This window comes from Rattus norvegicus, chromosome 16 (assembly GCF_021556685.1).
Source record: "Rattus norvegicus strain SHRSP/BbbUtx chromosome 16, alternate assembly SHRSP_T2T, whole genome shotgun sequence".
Classification (NCBI taxonomy): domain Eukaryota; kingdom Metazoa; phylum Chordata; class Mammalia; order Rodentia; family Muridae; genus Rattus; species Rattus norvegicus.
Genome location: NC_141549.1, coordinates 5,589,577 through 5,611,625, shown reverse-complemented (window position 1 = coordinate 5,611,625; position 22,049 = coordinate 5,589,577). Strand labels below are relative to the sequence as shown.

The following is a 22,049-nucleotide window of genomic DNA, read 5'->3' as shown; positions in this document are numbered from 1 at the left end:
CAGGAAGACCCCTGGAGAGTCATTCTTCCCAGGTGGATCCCCCCTGCAACAATCAGAGATGCTCAGTGTGTCGTCTTTGAGCAAGGAGTACCTTCCCAGAAACATTTATTTTCTTAATTCACGCTGAGCCTTTTGCTTTAAAGACGCTGTTCTCAAACGTTCTAAAACTCAGTAGGAACAAGCAGATCCGAACAAAGGCAAATAAATCGAATCCTGCAAAGTAACAAAGCAGACGCCTTTTCCCAACAGCCAGCACAAAGCTAAATGAAAAATATCAGTCATCCACTAGATACAGTATTTCCCCCACTAGACAGGAGCTGGGGCCTGTAGATCCCCCCTCCCCCAAACAGGAGGCCGAGAAGGTACAAAACAAAGTATTCATTCCTAAACGAGTCATCACTTCGAGCTGCACCTTCTACCTCTCCGCACTCGCGGTTTGAAAGACCTCGGCTGTTACTTCTCTGTACCTGCCTCCAAACACACGTGGAGGTGGTGGCGAGAGGGAGGGAGCCCACCGCCACGTATGCATAAGGCGAGGGAGGAGGGGATTGGGGCTGAGGGCAGTTCCCTGAGGACAGTTAGTGCTGCCTAAAGTGCAAGGCTCCCCCATTCCTCTGTACCCCGAAACTGGAGGAAACAGTGTGGGGGCCTGGGGACGCCTGTCCACGGTCCAGGCAGAGCCCTGGAACCCTGAGCTTTGATGCTGCAGCAGCGATCGCCTGTGGGCACCTGGGTTTCTGGGGGGCGGGGCCTCCCCCAGGTGTGCGGAGAGCGAAGGCCACCAGAGCCAGCCCAGAGGACCCCAGGAGCCTCCTCCGGGGGACACGGTACAAAAGAGCGGCTCGTCGGTGCCCCCAGCAGCAGGCACCGGGCCCCACGGGCCTGGCTCCGGGAAGGGGCGCCCGCGCGGCGGCACCGAGGGGGTTAACCGGGCGGCCCGCGGCCGCAGCGCGCTTAACCCTCGGTCAGCCGCGCCAGCCCGGGGGTGGCGGCGTCCGAGTCGCGCGCCGTGGAGCCCGGGGGGCGCGTGGGCCGCAGGCCGGCAGCTGGGGCGCGGCGCGGCCGGTGGGAGGCCCGGGCGCGCGGGGGAGGGCGGGGGACGGCGGCGGCGGGCGCGCAGCGTCGCCAGGGCGAAGCCGGCGTGCAGCGCGGCGCGGCGGGCGCGGAGCGGGCGGGCGGGCGGGCGAGCGCCTCCGTCCCCGGATGTGAGCTCCGGCTGCCCGCGGTCCCGAGCCAGCGGCGGCGCGGGCGGCGACGGCGGCGGCGGGGCACCGGGCACCGGGGCGGGCGGGCGGACGGGCGGCATGGGGGGCGCGTCGAGCGGCCCCGGCGGCCGGGCGGGCACCACCGCGGTGTCCCTCCGCTAGAGGAGGGGACCAAGCCAATTCTCCTTTGCAGCAAAAAAAGAGAAAAAAGAAAAAAAAGAAAAATTTACATGTATATATTACTAAGATAATATATACATCTGATTTTATTTTTTACAAAAAGTTTATTTTGCTCCATTTTTCAAAAAAAGAAGGAGCGTGGGTGGCAGGCGGTTTTTATAAATTATTCTTATTTTTGATTATTTGTCTCTGTCCTTCCCCACCCCCTGCTGAAGCGAAAATAAGGGCAGGGACCGCGGCTCCTACCTATCAGTAACCTCCCATACCCGTTCCTCCCCCTCCCTAACGCTGAGCATAGTGCCCTGCACACAGTAGGCGCTCAATAAATGTTCGTGGATGATGATGATGATGATGATGAAAAAAATGCAGCATCAACGGCAGCAGCAAGAGGACCACGCGAACGGTGAGCAGCCAGAGCCCGGGTACCCGCTGCCAAACCTCATCCTATCAGGATCCTACTCTTCCCACTCCCCAACCCCCATCTCCGATGCGTTGGGTGGGTTGAGGGGGTTGGAGATGATGCTTTTGGCTTGGTGTCATCTACATAGAAAGGGGTGATGCGCGGCAGCTACTTCGTTCTCCTCTTCAGGCCCTGAATGTCAGAGTTAATTCTGCATTTGCTGGGGTGGGGGCGGCCATTGGGTGTGTGGAGTACTGTGCAGCCAAGGGGCGAGAGTGAGGTGATTCGGGTTCAAGTGCCCTCGGGCTCAACTTTTCTCTTTCATTGCCCCTGAGCGATGGAAGAGGTGTTAGTCTTCAGCCTGAACCCCTTTTCCAGCCTCCCCCCCCACCCCCACGCCTCTGGTTGACTAAGAGGAAGGTCTTTAGTAGCATCAGGAAAATTCTAGGATTGCTCCGCTTTTACTCGTTGGGTCACTTGGTAAAGTGCACATCCATCATCTCATGGGAGAAGCCCCCCGGTCTTGGGATCTGGGGGAACAGGGTCAGGTGGAGCGAGTATTCCCGCTCGCTCCCTGTGCCTCCTGTGCACACGTCGTCGGTAACCTAGCAATGCCCAGAGAGTTGCTGCCGCTGTGGGGCTCTGCAACTCAGCCCTGGCCATGGCACCACGTGCAGTTTCCACACCAGCGGGGCTGGGTCTGAGAAGGTTGGGTTGCTTTTGGCTAGGTTCCCTCCGTGGAGGTCGTTGGCATCTCCCAACCCTGTTTTCTTGAAGCCTTTTCCGGTGAGCACTTCTCAAAGGGAAAGCTTGGCAAAATTAGTTCCTGATCTCAGATTGAGTGCCACCTGCCTGCTTTGCTGCTGTCCCAGGCTCATAGGACAGTGGGGCAGGAGACCTGTGCTTGCTTTGACTCTTTGCTTAGTGATAATTAGCTTTGCAAACGCCTGGATCTCCAACCTCTCTCCACCCTTCTCACTTTGACATCTGCTTCAGCAGAGGTGATGATGGTGGCCCAACGTGGGCACCTGTGAGACCGTCTGAGGGATGGCCAGACCCATAGTGAGGCGGGCTCCGCACATGAAGAGACCCGACCCCCCCCCCCCCCCCCCCCGCGCCCCACCTTTGAGTATTTTGCCTTGTGTGTACCTGGATGCTACTCTACGCCGAGATAATTCTTGAATAGGCCTTGAGGTTCCCTGGCATAACGCACCCTGTCTCTTAGGTGTAGGGGTGCAGGCTGGCTTGGCTGCTACTGCTGCAATTAAAAAAAAAAAAAAAGCCCTAAAGATGTTTTTCTGTTTTCGGAAGCTTGTGGAGGAAATGAGTCCCAAGCACCATGAATTTTCATTTGTAGGAAGTGTTAGTGCATAATCTAGATATTTGTTATGGGGCTTTTGCTATTGCCTGGTGCCAGTGAGGAGTTTGTTTTTTTTTTTCTTCTACGTAGAAAAAATGCATTTATGGCTGTGGAGAGCTGTTGGAAGGACACCCTAAAAATGGTTAAGACTGTTGAATTTATTGGCTCTGTGTGTGTGTGTGTGTGTGTGTGTGTGTGTGTGTTGGTAATAAATTTTAGAGAAAGGCAGCTGTATAGATGTATCTGTTAAGCCATGAGAGATACGTGTGTTTTCAAAGTCAGGAAAAGACACAGGATAAATTCGAGAATAGCCCCAGTTTGTCAGAAGAGAGGCACTCATGGCTTCCCTTTGAAGACACAGGTATGGGAGAGTACCAGTGTGGCTAGGTGTGGTGCAGCAACGCATGTCTAGTGCTCAGGGCAGAGCTCTGCTGACTTCTGCATTGCCTGGCCAAACCCCACTACTTGTGACACAAGGTTCAAAATGGGAAACACAAGATGGGAGACACTTTTGCTTTTTTAAAAAGATAGTATAGATCAAGGTCTTTCTTTTTTTTTTTTTTCTTCCCCAAAGAAAAATAATCTCTTTTCTCCTTCTCCTCAGAGGCAAACTATGCAAGAGGCACCAGACTCCCTATTTCTGGTGAAGGACCAACTTCTCAGCCGAACAGCTCCAAGCAAACCGTCCTGTCTTGGCAAGCTGCAATTGATGCTGCTAGACAGGCCAAGGCCGCCCAGACCATGAGCACGTCTGCACCCCCACCTGTAGGATCTCTCTCCCAAAGAAAACGTCAGCAATACGCCAAGAGCAAAAAACAGGGTAACTCGTCTAACAGCCGACCTGCCCGTGCCCTCTTCTGTTTATCCCTCAATAACCCCATCCGAAGAGCCTGCATTAGTATAGTGGATTGGAAGTATCCTTTTTCTGTGGGAAAGTCTTTCAAAAGGATCCGCCTTCTGCGGTGACACTTCTCAGAGCCTTAGCAGTCTGGGATGTGAGCAGCACAGGAGACTGTAGGCAAGTGGTTCATGGGCTACAGCTTCCTGTCTCCTCAGCTTGCCGAGGGTGGCTCCATGGGGTGTATATTTAGCGTGTGTGTGTGTGTGTGTGTGTGTGTGTGTGTGTGTGTGTGTGTGTGTGTGTGGTGCTGGGGGAAGGGAGCGAAGGCTGCAGTTTCAAAGTGGTAGGGAGTTAAAAATCTGAACTCGACCTTTGGTCATAGGATCTGGATAGGTTTAAAGCGGTTAGTGTTTGGGCGGGGGGGGGGCAGTCATATGTATTTTAATTTGTTGAAAATTTGGTATTCTGCTTCAAAAAATAAAAAAGACTGAGACGGAGACTATCGTCAGTCTGTACTGGAAATAACCTTTAGTGGAATCTTCTGCTTCCAGTGACTAAAATTTGCCTGAGCAGCCACAGTGAACGTGACGGTTGCTTCTGGCACTGCTATTTGCTGATTCTAATTGTTCAGGCAGCTGCATGAACATTTGCTTCATAGGGAGGTGTTACTTTTGATATTGTTATTATTATTATTATTATTATTATTATTATTACTATTTTTATTTATTGGCTGGTCAATGCTATGACTTCTTGAAATTTCTTTTTGATAAGCTTAAAAACAAACCAAAACCAAAACCCTGCAGCCACACAAGTGTAGAAGCCAGGCAGGAGAGGCTGGTGAGCGTCTCTTCCTCCAAGCCCTGTGAGTGACAAAGCAGCGCTCCAGCGGGGAACTGACAGGTGCTGTATATATATACATACATATATGGACCGGCCTGACGTGGCATTTCTGAGTGTCTGCATTTTTAAAACTGAACTTTGATTGCCCCTAGGATGGTTGCCATGCCCCAGATCTTGGGAAACAATGTTGCTTCTACCTGCTTATTCCCTTCCCCAGATCTGGGAGTCCGGCTCCAGTGACTGCCACCCGCTAGAAAGGTCGAATGAAACCTTCTCTTGAACCCATGGTTTCTACTTAATCGAGTGCTTCTTTGGCCTGGGTAAAAAGCTTTTCTCTTTCCCAGAAGGGTTTTTTTTTTTTTTTTTTTTTGGGCTGACAGGCCCTCTGAGTAGTTCCTGGCAGCAGGCAGGGGTGTGCATGGAGCTTTCTTCAGCTCAGGGAAGGGAGAAGCCATGTTGGAAGCCTGCTGGGTGACAGCTACAGAGTGGAGCTGAAGACCCCTAAAAATCTAGGTTCCCATCATGGCAGCTGCCTGCATGATCTCTCTCTCTCTCTCTCTCTCTCTCTCTCTCTCTCTCTCTCTCTCTCTCTCTTAGCTTGCTTATTTTGTCTGCTCATGGACAGGAGTTAAAATGAAGCAACTGTCTAGAAAGGTTTTGGAGAGAACAGCTGAAGGCCAGGGCAGGATTTGAAGGTTTTCCTGTACTTTTTCTTTTTTAGCACAGATGTCTCCCCTCTAGAGTGAGTTATGGCATCTCTCGCATACTTGGGGCTGTGTGTGAGCATTTTCTCTTTAATCTCTCTGGTCCGAGGACAGAACTCTCCTATAGGCCAAGGGGGGGCTGCTAAGTAAGGGCATGGTTAGGTGGTCTTACTAGAGTCAAGAGGCAGCAGCTGCAGATGCTGGACACATGTTCTGAGGTTGGTGTGAGGTGATTCAGAGTAAGCAGGGACTTTCCCTGTATGTGGAGTGTCTCCCTTCATGCATAGGAGTTTGTACATAACAGTTTATACAGAAGGGATTCCTGGATCTCACTACCAGCTCTCTTTCTTGACTTACCAAATGCAAGGATGTGTACAAGGGATTTAGGAGACACGGCTGCCAGTTCAGGAGGCCCGTGCACAATTTCTGTAACAGGTAGATAGTAAATGACCCCTTCCATTTTAGGGAACGGTCATGGACATCCCCTTTCAGCAGCTCAGTCGTGCCCAGTTAGCCCTGGGAAAAGTCCGTCTGCCTTTGCAGGCGCGATGGTGCCTGTGTAAGAAACAGCTGTTGACTCAGACCCACCTATCCCTTATAGTGGTAAGACAGGATCCTCTGCTGTCTGTCTGCTGACACTAGAGTGCTGCCAAGAACAAGACACCTCAAAGGCGTAGCCTACCTGCACAGTGTGAGCAGTTCTCAGAGGAAGAAGATGGTGTGGGGGACAGGAAGCACGAGTGTGTCTTTATGGGAATGACTTCAGGATGGTTGACTTACAGTGTCAGAGGGGACCTGCTGAGAGAGAGAGAGAGAGAGAGAGAGAGAGAGAGAGAGAGAGAGAGAGAGAGAGAGAGAGAGAAGGAGGAGGAGAGAGAGGGGGGAGGGATGAAGGGGAGGGGGTGAGTGGGGAGAGGTGTGTGTTCGGGAAATGGAAGCAGAGCCCGGAAGTCTTCCTAAAGTCAGATCCCAGGGCAGAAGATTTTATAACCGAGTTGAGAAATCAATATGATTAAAGCTAACTGGCTTAAAAATAAACCCATCAAAGTTAGTAAGAGGATAGTGAGATCCCAGTCCTTATTCCCGGAGTTATCCGAGCTCTCCAGAGGGCGAGGCTTTATAGAACCCGGAGCAGCTATCTCCAGAGAGGCGAGGGGTATTGGTTTCTTGCGTCACTCTCCGGGGTTCCCAGGAGGACATCGAAAGGAGACTGTCCCCATCCCTGAATCTTCAGTACCTAGTGGGACTTAGTAAAACTGCCACCATGCCTCTTGTGTATGAGCGTTGTATATAACACTGTTGAAATTCAAACCCAGGAATTACAGATTAATTCAGTGCTCAACAAACCCACTGTTTGGAAAAAGGCAGAAAACCAACCTCTTACTAACGGAATGCTTGGGCAAGCATCTGTTGAAGGCTCATCTCAAAGGGACTCTTCCAGACAGCCCTCGGAGATTTTCTTGTTAGAGCCTATTTTGAAAGTGTCTGGTGCCGGTTACTTGTGGCTTTTAAATTTAATTGTTTATAAACTGAACACAGAAACAGCACATTATGAGGTGAGCACAGCCCGGCTGTAATCTGAAACAGTTATAGCTTATTGATTACTCTGGTAGAGAAACCAGAAGAAGGGAGCTGGCAGCCCGATTATCACAGCATCCAAGGTACTAGGACATGTGACACGGGGTCACAGAGAGGAGGGAGATGGTCCCATGGCTTTGCCTGGACTGGTCCTAATCAGGAGTTTAGACTGTCCCAGCCAGGAAGAGCCTCTGAGAAAATGACTCTAACACAGTGAGAAGGACCAATGGGAGAGGTCTCTGTTGTGATGGTTATATTTCCATGTCTATGAGGGCTGATTTAGTAAGATCCTAGTCACTTTTTAAATTATAGAAAGAAGAGACCTGCTTCACACAATGACCTGACTGAATGCTCATTACTTCCAGGTTTTAATACACAACGAACACCAAAAGAATGGATGTAACATGACCCTTGCAATAGAAGAAAGGGTTGAGGAGAGGTCACAGTGAGGGGACTGTGAAAGAACCCCCTACTGGGTTTGCTGAAAACCCAGTAGTCATGATCACCACAGAATCGTGTGTGTGTGTGTGTGTGTGTGTGTGTGTGTGTGTGTGTGTGTGTGTGTCTGTGTGTCTGTGTGTCTGTGTATATGTGTGTGTGTGTGTGTGTGTGTGTCTGTGTCTGTCTGTGTGTGTATGTCCGTGTGTATGTAGGAGATAAGTGGTGGGTGGGTGGTTTTCATTTCACCAGCAGTTCAGGTGTAAGGGAGATGCTTGGGGGGTATGAGAGGGATGGATAATGTTTGCATAACACATGTGCCTTAACAAAAGCTTTCAGACCATTTGACATATTTATATTATTGGCTATTTTTGCCAATTGTGTGGCCTTAGCTATTTACATCCCGTTCCCTGAAGATGATTCTAATTCAACAAATCATAACTTGGTAAGTAACTTGGGATTCCTGCTTGCGCGATTGGTGCATGTCAGTCCTCTGCCTCCGTGACTGAGCGGGCAGACGGCATTGTGGGTGATGTGGTTTACAACTACGGATGCTGAGTTTCCCCAAGCCTCGCAACAGTGGGGTTCTGTTGTCGATACTGTTTTTTAGATTTGACCTGGATTCTGGGATTCATGCTGAATGAAAGTGTTCAAAGTCACGAGTCTTACATAAATAGGGAATGGAACCTTTTTGGAAGAAACTTGTAGAAGGGTTTTAAAATAACTTCTCTCTCTACACAGGCTTTTGTGTATTATTAGCTTTTGAACAATATTAGCTTTTTTTTAAAATCCAGTGTTGTTTTTGTGTGGTGGATACTGTGGTTAATTTTTCTGATTAATAAGCATTATGATAGATTTTGTATATGAGCTATCAATTTTTTATAGATGTAGAATACAACAAACTTGATTATGTAGGACTCAGTTTGGGAAATAAATCAGTATGGCAGTGGAGTTTACGTCCTATGGCCTACAAAAAAAACTCTGAGTAGATTTTAGGACGAATCTATGCTTAAATGCTCCAGGATGCTGTCATATACTTTACTGCCCTCTTAAACATTTATAGTCTACAAGAGCTGAGAAAAGTCTCTGGGAAGTTTTGCAGCTAAAAAGCAGATTTCGTTTTGTTTAACTCAGCTAGTCATGGAAAGCAATTGGAATGGAGTCTTAAAAGTTGGGGTTTTTTTGGGGGGGGGGAGGAAGACTTTAATATCATGGTACTAGTGTTTCCTGGAACTTCCTTTGGGAAAAGTTGATAGAGTTTTTAAAAGGGAAGGCACTGAAAAACACTGAACTGAGTTTGGATCTTGCCCCATCCAGCTGCCCACTGGGTTGTACTGGGGATGGGGAACACGTCTCAGACCCTTTCTTCATTGCCATCCACCCACACGGCAGTTAAGGAGACTGGCTAAGGTCACTAGGACCTATTTAAAACCCCCTGACAGTCTGTTGTCTTTTTTCTGTGGTGCAGAAGCCATTTCAGGTTTTTTGGGGGGAGGGATGTGGGAGGGGGTTTGCAGCATTCTTCTTGGGAGGGCTAGGTCTTTCTAGTTGGAAGCCAGCCACGCAGAAGATGAGGGAGGGAACCAGTGTTGGTTGCAAGAGGCTTGGTTCTCACCCTCTCTCTTCTTTGAGTTGGTTCCGTTTGATTTGGATTCTTGTGAGGAAGCTGGATGTTTTTAACCAGGCAAAGGCTGCAAAGACAAATGCTCTACACACTAGGCTCGTCCTGGTCAGGCAGAGCTTGGCTGGCAGTCTGAGGTGAAGCTTTGCTTTTATGGATTTGGCTTTCATGGTTTATGTTCAGGATTTCTGTTTCCAATGCTGTGTATATTTCAGGTATACCATGATGTCTGCGTTTGGGGTTTTGGCAGTTTGCTTTCTAAAGAATTAAAAAAAAAATTGGCTGTTATTCCTGAAAAACTATGGCCTAATAGGAGGTCAGCACACAAACATGCGCATGTGCACACGCAGGCACACGCCCCTCACTACCTACCTCTGTTGTGAGATATCACCCGTGGGACTTGGGGTGTTTTCAGTGACCTGTGCTTCAGTTACAGACTTTAGATTACCGTCTTCAAAAGGAAACTCTCAAGTGGTGGAAAGCCTCCACCAATGGGGATAGGTCACTCTAGTCTAGGCCACAGATGGTGGTAGCTTTGTTACCAAATTTAACAACATGAATGGTGACCCAGTTTGTTGCCTTTTTGTACCTCAAAAGAAATGATTAAACAAACTTAGAAAATAAATACCTTTCAGAATGGCAGATTAATTTAGATCAATGGAATAATTAATGTAGCTGAATGAATAAGCTAATTAATATTCTGCCTTTTTCCCCCCCTCCTAAAGAAACTCAGGGCACTAATAGAAATGTTAGGCCATTTGGCTGTCTCAGCGAAGAAGTGAGGAGATGGCTACCCCTCCCTTCTTCCCTAGTTTCCCTCCTCAGTGGGTGTTTTCTAGGTGGTTCTGAAGAACCCTGTTCTGAGGGGAGGTGGTTCATTGGCTTGACCAGCCTTTCTAAAAACCTCCATATACATTCCTTTTGGTTTCTGCACTGAGCGTCTCCAACTCAGGTCATTAAAGTCTTGCTTTTACTTGGATAGTCACATGATCCGATGAGCCCTGTCTGACTTCAAACGTTTCCTTCCCCACTACAAGGAGAAGCGAGGATTTGGTGAATTTACCTTGACTCTGAGCACGGTCCCATGCCACCTCTGTCCTCCCACCGGGGAGTCTGGATTTTTAAAAAAAAATTTTTTTTTATTTTTTATACATTTGACCCAATTTACACCAAAGCGATTGCTCTATTTTGGGGATCAGTTTAGAGGCAGCTGAGCCAAGCTTATTTTTCATCTGTAGTAAATACCTTCCATTTAATGTGAGTGACAAAGAGAAGGGCAGAAGCCGTCATGGGTTGCAAAGCTGGATGGATAGGAGCTCTGGCACAATTTTTTAATTTTAATTTTTTTTTTTTTTTGCCTGGGAGCTTGGCAAGAATGTGTGTGCCCATCCTTTAGCCTGCCATGCAGGGGCGGCTTATGTCTGATGTCTCTGCCCATTCCAGGTCATCAGTAATGAAATGAATGCTTTGGTTGGGTAAGAAATGTGACCATCCCCCAGGGTCCAGTCCGTGTTCGGTCTTTGTTGTGTGTAAACACATCTAGCTTTGGGGACTTGGAGACTACCGTGGTGGCAACACGTTTTCCCAGAGTTAGATTATCATTATTATTATTTTTAAGCATGAACACTAAGTCTCTGTGAAGCTTTCATCCGTGGACTTCCAGGGCTGAGCGGAGGCTGAAGCCATGGAAACACTGTGGCTCACTGGGTTTCCACAGTAAAGGCCTGCCCCGTAGCCGCATTTCCTCCGTTCCACTTAAGGCGTAGAACACGTACGTCTTTTCTCTTCTTGCTGGCACCAAGGAGAGAATCTCTTCTGCATCAGTTGTCAGAGTGGGGACGATGGCAGGTTCCGTATCCCTGGGATGGACACACTTTACTTCATTCCGGCCTTGGCTTGCCCATAAGCAAGCCGTCATGGCTGTGCACTGTACAGTCAGTGCGACTGTTCCTGGTCCTCATCCCCAACTGGCTGCCTCTCACTTCTCCACCATGCTCGAACTGTCTGAAGGGGGATCCCCACCCACCCACTGAGAGCATCCCTGCTCTACCCCTAACCTCTGGAGCCACTGAGGGCAGACCGTCTCCACGACTCCGCTTCTGTGTGCTTCTCCGTTTAGCAAAGGGGCATACACAGACCATGCCTCATGAAATATGATTTTAAACTGAATAAAAAGTTGTTGTTTTTTTAACCAAGTCTCTGCCTTCATCTTGTCGAGCTCCTCTGTGTTTTTTGGCGTTGACACTTTCACCTCTATAAAATCCCTTCAACTAGCATATGATTTTCTGGGGGTAGCTCCTATTGCCCACCGAGGAGAGACCAGACCCTGTGGTTTGGGGCCACTTGATCTAGCCTGGTCTTTGTTGTTGTCCCATTCTCTGCTCCTCAGATGCATCCCCTCCCTTTGCTCCTCCAAAGCTCCCAAGTGCTCCCTTCTCTTACCTGTCTACTTCCTGTCTTTTTCTTGTACCGTTTTCTTCCCCCGAGATGACTCCATGTGGCTGCTTAGTAATCTCAGACATAGGTCTCTATAGGATAACTTTTCTGATCGGGTCTGAAGAGTTGAACAATCTTACTTCTCCTGCGGTATGAGCGTTTTGTCTTATTTGGTAACCCACTTCCAGCTCCTCACCCTGTGCCTGGCACAGTGGCTCATAGGAGATGTTAAGTGAGTTAGCATTTGGGATGCCAAGTGAACAGGTGTCGCAGGAGAAGTGCCTCTCCCCACCCCGTTCCTGAGCCACATTTTTTGGGTGAAAGGTCTCAGAGGACTGACTCTTCCGGAGCTCTCGGGGCTTGGGTTTGATGGCAGGCTCTTAGATATTTGATGCTCTGGTTCTATGGCCCTGAGTAGCCGAGAGTGGTAGGGGGCCCCTCTGGGAAGCTGTGCTGGGGTGTGGACACTTGTCAGTGGGACTGGGCATACCACAGTGGCTGGGGATGCTGTGGGATGAGGTATTGTGATTGCTTTCTCCCTGTGTCTTATGGACAGCAATTGACAAGCTCACTGTATCCGCCTGGTCATGTGGTTTAGCCTCTCCTGGCTTTGCAGAGTAGGATGAAGTGTAGCACAGTACCAAGAATCACTTAGCCTGGTTTATGGGCTTGGAGCATCAGATGTTCAGAACTTGGGCCTGCGCCTGGCACACAGTAGGCACGTCAGGAGATGCGTGTCACATGACCGAGTAAACACAGGCGTGAGCACATGAAGACTCCGTGTGTGCCTGGCTTTATAGAGCATTAGTTAATTTTCAACAATTGGCTAATGATTAATGTGTTGCTGACTTCTTGTCCAATATTAATGAGATTACAGGAAACACCTGTCAGAGTTCACCTATAATTTCAGGGTTGTGTCTTTGTTTCATGGCAAATTAAACTCTCCATCTCCGAGGCAGCGGAGAGGGATGGCAGTGCTCCGAGGCACTTTCTGAATCCCACCATGAGCTGGCTCCTGTGTTCGGTGCTGTACAGAGGTTGCGTGTGAATGACTTCTTTTGGGGGATTGTCACATTTCATGGGAGGATCAGTGGAGGGAGAGCCACAAAAACAGCCAGAGTAGATGACTTACAGTTTAAAATGTTGCCTGGAAGTGGTCCCCTCAGCAAGGTGAGGAGCACTTCATCGCTTTCATTGTGGCACTGTGTTTTGACAAAGGACAGATTGTGAAGCTTGATCTTTTATTGAACGGAAACTGACTTGAGCTGAGCACTGATGGTTTTGCAGAACTAGCATCCAGCCTTAAAGAGCCAGAGTCCCATTGTTAAAGTTCCTTCGGAGGAACCCCAGCAGTGTCCTTACTCATTTGGCTTCTCTTAAGGAACAAATCTCACTGTTGCATTAGGTGGAAATCTCCAACGGTCGCCTTAAAGTGAGGACACGTGGGTGCTTTAGAAGACTGGCCTGAGCCCTTTGGGTTATGCTCGGTGGGCTTAGCTGAAAGAAGAAGTGTGGATCTCTGTGCTTGCCATAGTTGTTTCTTTTTCATAGTGTTGGGGGATCTATCTAGAGTCTTAAGCGTGGTAGGATGGGTGCTCTACCACAGACCCACACCCCACTGCATTTTATTAACTCTGCCCAGAGCTTGATCCCTGCCCCAGGCACAGCTAGAAAGTCAGGTTTAGAGACAGCAGTGGGACTTCATTCTACCCATTGGGCTTCTGAGTTTCATCACTTCCCGGAGAGCATCCTCACAGGCTGCCGCGTCCTTCTCCTTAGGTCATTGCAGGGAAGATGGTGAGGAATACACATTCCCTTCTTCATCCCTGCTCAAGTTTGATATAGTAAAATGCCAGGGAGGAGGCAGAGACCCTAGAAGCAGAGTGGTGGACAGTCCGCCTCCTCTGACGGTCTTCTAATGTTTAATCGTTCTTAAACGTGACAAGTAGCTGATTCAGAGGGAACACTTTGCCCAGTGAGGAAGACGTATGTGTCTTCTTAAACACTGGCAACTGAGGGAGAACCCCAGAAGAGACTATCAGCTCCTCACCAAAGAAAGGTCCTGAGGAGTGACACAGGTCATGGAGACTTTACCCACGCTGCTGCCATGTGCAAGCACTGTGACAGAGACGTTGGGACAGTGTCCCTGGCCCAGCAGGAGCTGGAAGGCCATCCAGGAGGGGCCTTAGAATCCTACTTCTGCCTCCCTTAGAAGATGCAAGATGTGTCCTTCCAATCCTGTTCCATTCATGTGGAGGAGTCGGGAAAATGGTAGAGGGGGCCTTGGCTTTTAAATTCAGGAGGGATTGATGTTCTCCAGGCTGAGGTTCTTGCAGACAGGAAGGATGTTTTCTTGGACAAGCAAAGCTGGGAAATAAATTGTGAGGAAAGCTACAGGTGGGGATGAAAGAGAAAGTGCTTGAGGCAACCAATCTGCCTCACAGCACCCTGCTTGTAAGTGTGCACATGTGTGCATGCGTGTGCATGCGTGTGCGTGCGTGTGTGTGCGTGTGTATGTGGTGTATATGAATGTTTATGTGGGTGTGTGCATGTGCTGTGTGCATACATGTATATACAGGTCTCTGTTGCATGTCTTCTCAATTGTTGGAGAACCTTAAATTTTTGGGGCGGGGTCTCTTTTACTGAACCCAGAGCTCATTGATTTGGTTGGCCAGCCGGTATACACTCCGGAGGGAATCCGCCTGTTTTCACCCCTCCCCCAGCACTGGGATTGCAGACATATGCTATCATGCCTGGGTTTTACAAGGTGCAAACTCAGTTCCTCATGCTGTTGTGGCAACTAAGCCATATCCCAGAGCCCCTGCTGTGGTTTCCAGGGTGGGGTGGGGTGGGGGCGGTTCCTCCACTGCTAGGTGAGTAGTAATTTCAGAAATCTAGAACATCTGTTGAAATTGCTGAATTAGTGAATGTGAGGGACAGGCTAGAAGAAAGACTGGGGCTGCCTGAGGGGAGGGAGGCTAGTGCAGACTGAAAGGGCCCCGCTGGGCAGCAGGCCCTGTCAGAATTTAGCTTGGAAGGAGTGTGGGGGTCCTTGGGGCTGAGTGAGATGTTCACACTCCATTGTCCTCTCCGCATGGGCAGTCAGATCTGGGGGGGGGGGCTATCTGGTCTTAGGGCTCCTTGGGGAGTGTAGCACAGAGAATTCTCAGAGTATTTAATGGAGCTGTGAGGACACTTGTTTATAAGAAAGGAAGTTGATGGGGAGGGGTGTTAGATGCTCAGTCAGTATCGTGCTTGCTAAGCAACTCCCGGAACACGAGCTCTGTCTCCAGCATCTACGGTAACAAACCAGGCTGGGTGTGGTGGTGGCCTGCATACGTAACTCCAGTCCTAGGGAAGCAGTGATAGGAGGGCCCTGGGCTCTGCTCACCAGCCGGACTAGCAAGTTCCTTGTTCAGTGAGAGACCCTGTCTCAAAAACAAAGGGAGGAAGACATCCAATATTGACCTCTGACCTCTACTCACGCTTGTACACATACGTACACTCATACAGAAAGGGAGAGACAGAGACAGAGAGACACAGAGAGACAGAATATTGAGGTATCTTTATTCAACAAGTATTTACTGAGACCTACGGTTCCAACTATGCTGGCCCTGTGCCCCCATCTTCTGTCCCTTTTGGGTGTGGATTACCATGTCACTGCCTTCTCATTAGGGCAACCCCGTATTGTGAGATTAGAGGGCAGCCATGTTTGTTTCTCGTATTTTGAATTCTTCCTATATGTCATCATTTAACATTTATACAAACGATGCATGGATACATTACCTTAAATAATTAAAATAATTCAAAGTAGCTTCTCCCTTTATCCACACAGCCTTTTATAATTGCTGTAATTAGTCTGGTGTAAACTCTCTGGATTTTTTTTCATACATACACACACATATGTGCATATATATATTATATTTATTAGATATATATAATCTGTGACTTTCAAAATATATGTATGCACAGAGTATTTGGAACACACTTAACGTGTCCTATAGATCTAGCCACATCTGTGTGCAGAGATCTGACAGCGTCTTAGCTGTTGTCAAAGCATTCCATGCACGAGTGGACCACAGTTTAGTTAATTGTTTTCTTTCTGACGAACGCTTGCATTAATTCCAAACGCTCGCTATTTTAAGTGGCACCCTATTGAACACCCTCCCATGCGATTCCGAGTTCACGCTGGCCGACACCTCTTTGGCTGAGCCCATGGAGTCCCATGCTTTGAATTTCTGGGTGTGCGAGGTGTTGAGTGTATGAGTGTGTAGCTTCAGTGTGCCCTGCTGTGTGTCTTCTGCCCAGACCACATCTTTCTGATACCAGCAGCCATTTTGCTCTGACGAGTGACCATTTGCTCTGTATCTCAGGCTCTAGAGAAAGGGCTCCTGGGGCAGGGGACAGCCTCTCTGGGTTGTTGGCATCCTGGGGCACCTGGAAAAAGATCCACGAGCCAAAGTCGTCCTAGATGCCAGGCTCTTTGCAGCCCTGACTCCGATCAAGGGCACTTGGATTGATTCTTTGGAAGCTCCGTGTGCCATGAGCTTGTGAGCTGCAGTGTTTCCAGATGTAGCATCCATCGAATGAACTAAGAAGATGAGTCGTAGAAAAACCGAGTTTCGAAGATTATTATTGATTATTATCGTGTGCGCGCAGGATGCACGTAGGCATGGGTGCTGTGGAATGTGTGGTCAGAGGACATGGCTTTATGGAGTCACTTCTTTTCTTCCTTGTCTATGTGTGTTCCAGAGGTTGATTTCCAGTCACCAGGCCCGTGGGGCACGCAGCTTCACCCATGGGGCTGTCTTACGTACGTCCTAGTTTACATATGTTTGTTATGCTTTAGTTCATGATAGATGCTGCACTCCAGTCTGTTAGCTAGGGAAGGGGAAAAAAATCACATAATAATTTCCACTTTCCCTTGTTCCTTGTATATTAACAACTTTACTTTCATACATAGTAAACATGTTCTGTTTTATGGAACTTATATAGGGTTTATACCCCTTTTACTCCCAAAGGCTTTGAAGGGTATTAGAAAATGGAATCCTAAGGGGCTAGGGAGATGGCTCCATGGCTAAAGGGCAACAGGGGCTCTTCCAGGGTCCCCAAGTTGGATTCCCAGCACCCACATGGTAGCCCACAGTTGCCTGTAACTCCACTTCCAGGACACTCAACACCATTTTCTGGCTTCCTCGGTAAAGAGGCACAGATGTGATACCTGGTACATGGTATGCCAACGGAACACTCAAGTACAAAACAGTATGTGAATTTTCACAAGTCGGAAAAAATTAGCATTTAGACGGATGTGCATGTGTGTGCTCGCATCCTCACGGTGTGTGTGTGCCACGGTGCTTGTGTGTGGATGTAAGGGGACGATTCTGCAGCATTAACCACCCGACAGACCCAGAAAGTAGGTATGGCAGAGAACTGAGACACAGAAGAGCTGCCAGGTCCTTCAGGTGCATGGGGCAGTAGCACCTGTGCCCTTCGCTGGCCATTAGAGTTCTGGTGCTGACGGGAAAGAGAGCTCACCCGGACCTGCATAGCTTTTATTTCTCCACAAAGAGAGACAACCCCATGCCTCCACAGAGCACTTTGTAGGATGCGGTCCACGGACGAGTCCACAGCCTGGGTCCTTGTACAGTATAAGGCACAACACTGGCCCTGTGAGTCACATCTCTGCTTTTACAAGGGTCACGAGTGCTGAGCAAACATATGGTCTCGCACTCATGCCTTGTCTAAAGGGCGGGCACCGCATTTCACTGTCGTAGGAATTGAAAGCGTTCCTACATTTTAAAGTAACCATTTGGCTATGTAAAGTAGGATGAAAACTGGGACTGTTAAAATGAATAGTTTAACACAGCTATCACTTTAGGCGTTCATGGTTTTGAGAATTTATCATGTGTGAAACCTAGTCCATTCTGTGCACTTGCATTGTGTGAACCCACTTCAAGCCAGAAAACAAGGGATAGTATGGAACCATGCAAAAGACTCCACCCATCAACTGCAAAAAAACAAAAAAATTTTTTTCCCCAAGAGATGTTGTTGGATTATTTTAATCTTAGGAAGTGGCCGATACTGTTAAGAGCTGACATTCTTGTGTGTTCTTCAGTAAATAGAGGACAGTGGGGCATAATGAAGCACTGTTTGTGTTGAAAGGACTGCTTTCAAACTGTACAAAAACATGTCAAGTGGGTAAACGACAGAATGCTGCCTTTCCATACCAGGAGCAAGCCCTTGGTCCCGCTTCGGTGATAACGCACGAGTGAACCACTCTGTGCTTACACAAATTCTGACTCGTCGAAATATGAATCAATTGTGAATCCACCCATGGCTCACTTCGGAGTTTTTAACCAGGTGGTAATGAAATGAAGACGTTTAAAATTACAAATCAGAAAGAAAAGAACTGGCAAGGGTTGGGGAAGAGACATGCTTTTTACGTCTTTTGGTCTAGGAGGCTAACAGGGTGATAAGAGACTTCTGGGGCACAGGAAGTGTTGGAGTGGTCCATTTGCCTACTGAGTTTGGCTGATGGCGCCTTACAGTCAGCAGGGGCTGAACAGACAGGATGCCCTGGTGTTGATTTGCTTAAGAACGAACTACAGATGCCACCAGGACCTCAGAGACTTCCCCATGGATCAGTCGGTCCTGTTTCGGACTTAGCAGTGTAACTTGACTGTTGTCACCCAGTAAATGGGAATCTGGCAGGTGTTAGGTTGTGTAGTCTGTTCTCCCTGCTTATTCTGAATGTCACAGAGGGTCAGGGTTTGAGAATACCAGGGACAGCAGTGACAAGAGATTGTCTCGTTAAGCAAGCTGGGGACGGAGTCCACTTTTAATAACCTTGAGTTTTCCCTTTATGTCTGCCGAACTGTCATTTTGCTCACTTCTTCTCCTCCTGTCTGGCATCATAAAATACTGGTACCGTCAACATGCATACCACCCTGCCAGAGTCATTTGTCTACAGCCTGCCCCAAGAGTGGTAGAAGTGGTCAGGGACTGACCAGAGGCTGTTCCGTTCCTGGGGAGAATTGGCAGAATGCGTTCCTAGATGTGATGGGTCTTCACTGGCTGGTTTTCGGTAGCTCTTTCTGTTTTCCAGACCATAATCTGAGGGGCAGTAACCGTGGCCTTTTTCACCAGCTCGGGCTAGCATTGGCTGAGCTAGATGGACATCTTCTCTACATATAGTCTTCTCTAACTCTCTGTTATCTTTACCATAAATCTGCCAGCGAGATACTATTAGCGTCTTCCTTTTCCGGGTGAGGAAACAGGGTGCCTTGGCTGATCGTGGGAGGCCCCCGTGGCCGTGGGCAGGGCTGAACGTCACACCTGGCCTTCTGTCTTCTGTCCAGGCCCCGTGAGGTCTGCCTGCTGATGGCACCTACCCCCCCCACCCCCAAGCAGAGATGAGCCACCAGGGAGCTAGTGAGGAATGGCTTCAGAGCCTCCTGTGGGTCTCCCTGGGCGAGCTGCATACTCCTGATAAACTTCGCACCGGGTCTCACTCCCATCTAGAGGACATTCCCAAGCAGGGGCAGGGACAGTGCTTGAGATCCAGGGAATCAGAGCAAAGGTTTGCTTAGCCCTGTAGCACTCAAGTGGCTCCCCCAACCATCAAGTTAAAGTGAGAATAGTCAGCATGGTTGACATTTGGGCATCAAGCGGATTTTATTTCGTTCTTAGCCCTTTGGAAAGGACTTGCGGAGTTTCAGTTGAGATTTGCCGTGTATTGGGAGGTCGGCCGGAGCGGGCCTCAGAGGCGTGGTGGGCGCCAGAGTCGCGCCTGGGCTCAGTCTCCAACTTCGTCTTTCCATGTGACTCCATAGAAGGTTATCTATCCCAGACCTGGTTCTAGGAAGAACAACCCTCGCAAGGCAGGTCTGCAAATAAACTGAAGCTCGGGAAGACTGGCTGGCTTCTTTCCGGGACGCCGGCGGAGGGGAGGCCGGGTCCTTGGAGTCATACTGGAAACATTTTCCCGGACCCTTGGCCGTAGTGGGTCCTGCAGATGCCCCTTTCACTAGACCGACCCAGTCCACCTGTCTCAATGGCTTGCCAAAGCCGGTGTGTCAGGGAGGACACTGGTTCCACACGCTGAGGAGTTGAGTTGGGCATTCAGCCTGTGGGTCCTCAGGGGCAGAGCCTGGACCACAGCGCCTGGTTTTACCTTTATGGGGTCTTGTGCTTACTGCTCACATTCTATCAATGAGGCAGAGACGTTCCCTGCTCTTCCTACATTCTGTTTTCCTGGCATCATTGACTTTGCCCCCTGCATGCCATTCAGGCCAGGCTTCTCCCTGGAGGAAGTTCTTTGCAAAGGCAGGGCTTCCGGGAGCTCAGGGGTCCAGCTTCTTCATGATCCCTGGCCTCACCTGTGAGGTGGGAGCACTGAGACCAACTTTCCTAGCACTGTTGAGCAGAGTGAAGGTGTTTGCATGTGGAAATGGGAAATACGGCCCCATTTATTTTCTTGTGCATCAAACTTCCTTTTCCCAGCCCGAGCCTGCCCTGAGCTAATCCCTCCCTTACTAGGACAGTAGGGACTTCGGGGGGCTGGGGAACAGGTCTGGGTTTGGGTCTTACTTTTGATGGTGGTTTTCTCTGTGACTGGGCAAATGACCTTCGTTGTCTTGGTTTTGCTTTTTCCCATCTTTGGAAGTGGGGAGCGGTGGGGTGGTCCTTTGTTTCGCTTGTCATGAAGTCTGTAAGAGTCGGTAAAATTACACCTAAGTGAGCCCTAGTATCCTGAGACATGAGTTAACAGGCCAAGGTTTTCCCCTCCTCAGTGAGGTTCAAAGGGCTTGACAGCGGTCAAGTCCTTCAGAGCAGGCAACTCTTTCTGCTTCATGTTTGGAGCGTTCTACAGTCTTAACCAATCAGCCACAGGCCTCAGTAGTTAAATCCCTGTGGTCTTCTGTGAGGGCATAGCTTGGTCTTTCCCCTGTTGTAGCCACATCTACAAGGCACGAAGAGAAGAGAGGGCTCCACCCCTTTCTTCCAGCAAGGGGTGTGTTCCTGCTTCTAGCTTAGGGCTTACCAGCCCCATGAGTGTGCTGGTCACCAGCTGCTCTTCCGAGGTCCCCATCTCAGAGCAAGGCAGCAGTGACCGAGGGCAGAGGAAACAAGCATGCGGTTGATAATTCGTGTTCGGCTGGTGTTTCCCTCTGTCCCTGTGCACTGTAGCTTGGCGATGTTTGTAGGGGCCAGGCCTGGCATCCCACATACACTGTCTTGTCTTCAGCAGAGTAGTATCCCGCATCCGTCTTCCAGATGACGTGGATAGGGTTCCGAGAAGTTACTTAACTGCTGAGAGAAGCTAGCCACCGAGGGAGGGGCCGGGGGTCTGCTGGGTGCAGAAGTATGAGGAGCGGCCTGGGAAGGGTGATGGTGGCCTGGCTTTGCGTTTTCTCAGTGGTTATGTGAGTGCAAACTCCAGTCAAGTATATGAGAAAGTATTTCCTGACCTCAGTGGCAGGGCTACATGAAAGGCGGTATCCTCATCTCTCTAGGCCTCATCTTCCCTCTAGTTTTTGTGTAAGTTACACAGGACCCTGAGCTCCACAGTGCCATTGCTAACCTGGGTCCCTCACTGTCTGGTGTGGTCATGGCAAAGGTCCTGGGGGAGGCGGGAAGGTGCAGACATAGATGGGGTTTAGGGAGGGACCAACAAACTGCTTAGACCTGAAGCTGGAGGCCCCTCTCCTGCCCATCCAAGAGTTGCTGCTTCGGGAGTTCAAAGCCAGCTGGCTGTTCTTTGAAATATGGATTCTCCCTCGGGCCCCTTGAGATTTGTGGGACTCGCTGTGCTTGCGAAATTCAAACTACAAACGATTCTGCCCAGTAACGGGGAAGCTTACTAGCCAGGCCTCCAGGCAAGCCGATGACATTTCTAGGCTTTGAGTGTGAACAGACCACAGTTAAATATCACCTCTTCAGCCCGTTCCTTGACCTGTCTTTATTTTGTCTGTGATGAAAAACTGAACTGATGCATTTGGCCACTGCTTGAAGCCGGAGAGCAATCTAAGGCTGCAGATACCCCCAAGCAGGTCTCCATTCCTTCTGTTGATAGTGGTTGTGCATCTGGGGTGCCGAGCTGGGTGTTTTTTAGAGCCCTGAGTGGACTAGCTCCCCAAGGGGAGACAAGCTACAGGTCTGTTTGCATTTGATGTGGGGTTGTTTCCCTAAATCTAAGACTGAACCTGTAGGTAGAGACATTGTCTTCCCTGGGTCGGAACAGTTCTGTGGCCCTGGCATGGGTGGGGCACTTAGTCAATGACGATCAATGAAGCTTCGCCTTGTCAGCAGGAGGTAACTCAACGGTTGCTTTAATTGCTTTGGCTATTTTGTTTGCTTTCTTTTCACCACCCCCACCCCCCATTTTTATTTTATTTTTGCTGTGTAGTTCACACTGGCCTTAAACTCTGGATCCTCCTGCTTCAG

The 22,049-nt window shown here is 49.2% G+C and overlaps 1 protein-coding gene across 15 annotated transcripts in view; it reads left to right on the top strand.

The window, feature by feature from the left end:
- Positions 1 to 764: 764 nt before the first annotated feature.
- Cacna1d (calcium voltage-gated channel subunit alpha1 D) overlaps positions 765 to 22,049 on the top strand; it is a 294,624-nt gene continuing 273,339 nt past the window's right edge. For 12 of the 15 annotated variants that reach the window (XR_015639379.1, XR_015639377.1, XM_087588025.1 and 9 more), the window contains exons 1-3: positions 1,151 to 1,788; positions 3,750 to 4,059; positions 7,886 to 7,991. Coding sequence is in view for 12 of the 15 variants with exons in the window: in XM_087588025.1 (XP_087444151.1) it covers positions 1,722 to 1,788; positions 3,750 to 4,059; positions 7,886 to 7,991 (483 nt within the window). In the remaining 3 variants the exon portion in view is untranslated. 15 annotated transcript variants of the gene reach the window in all.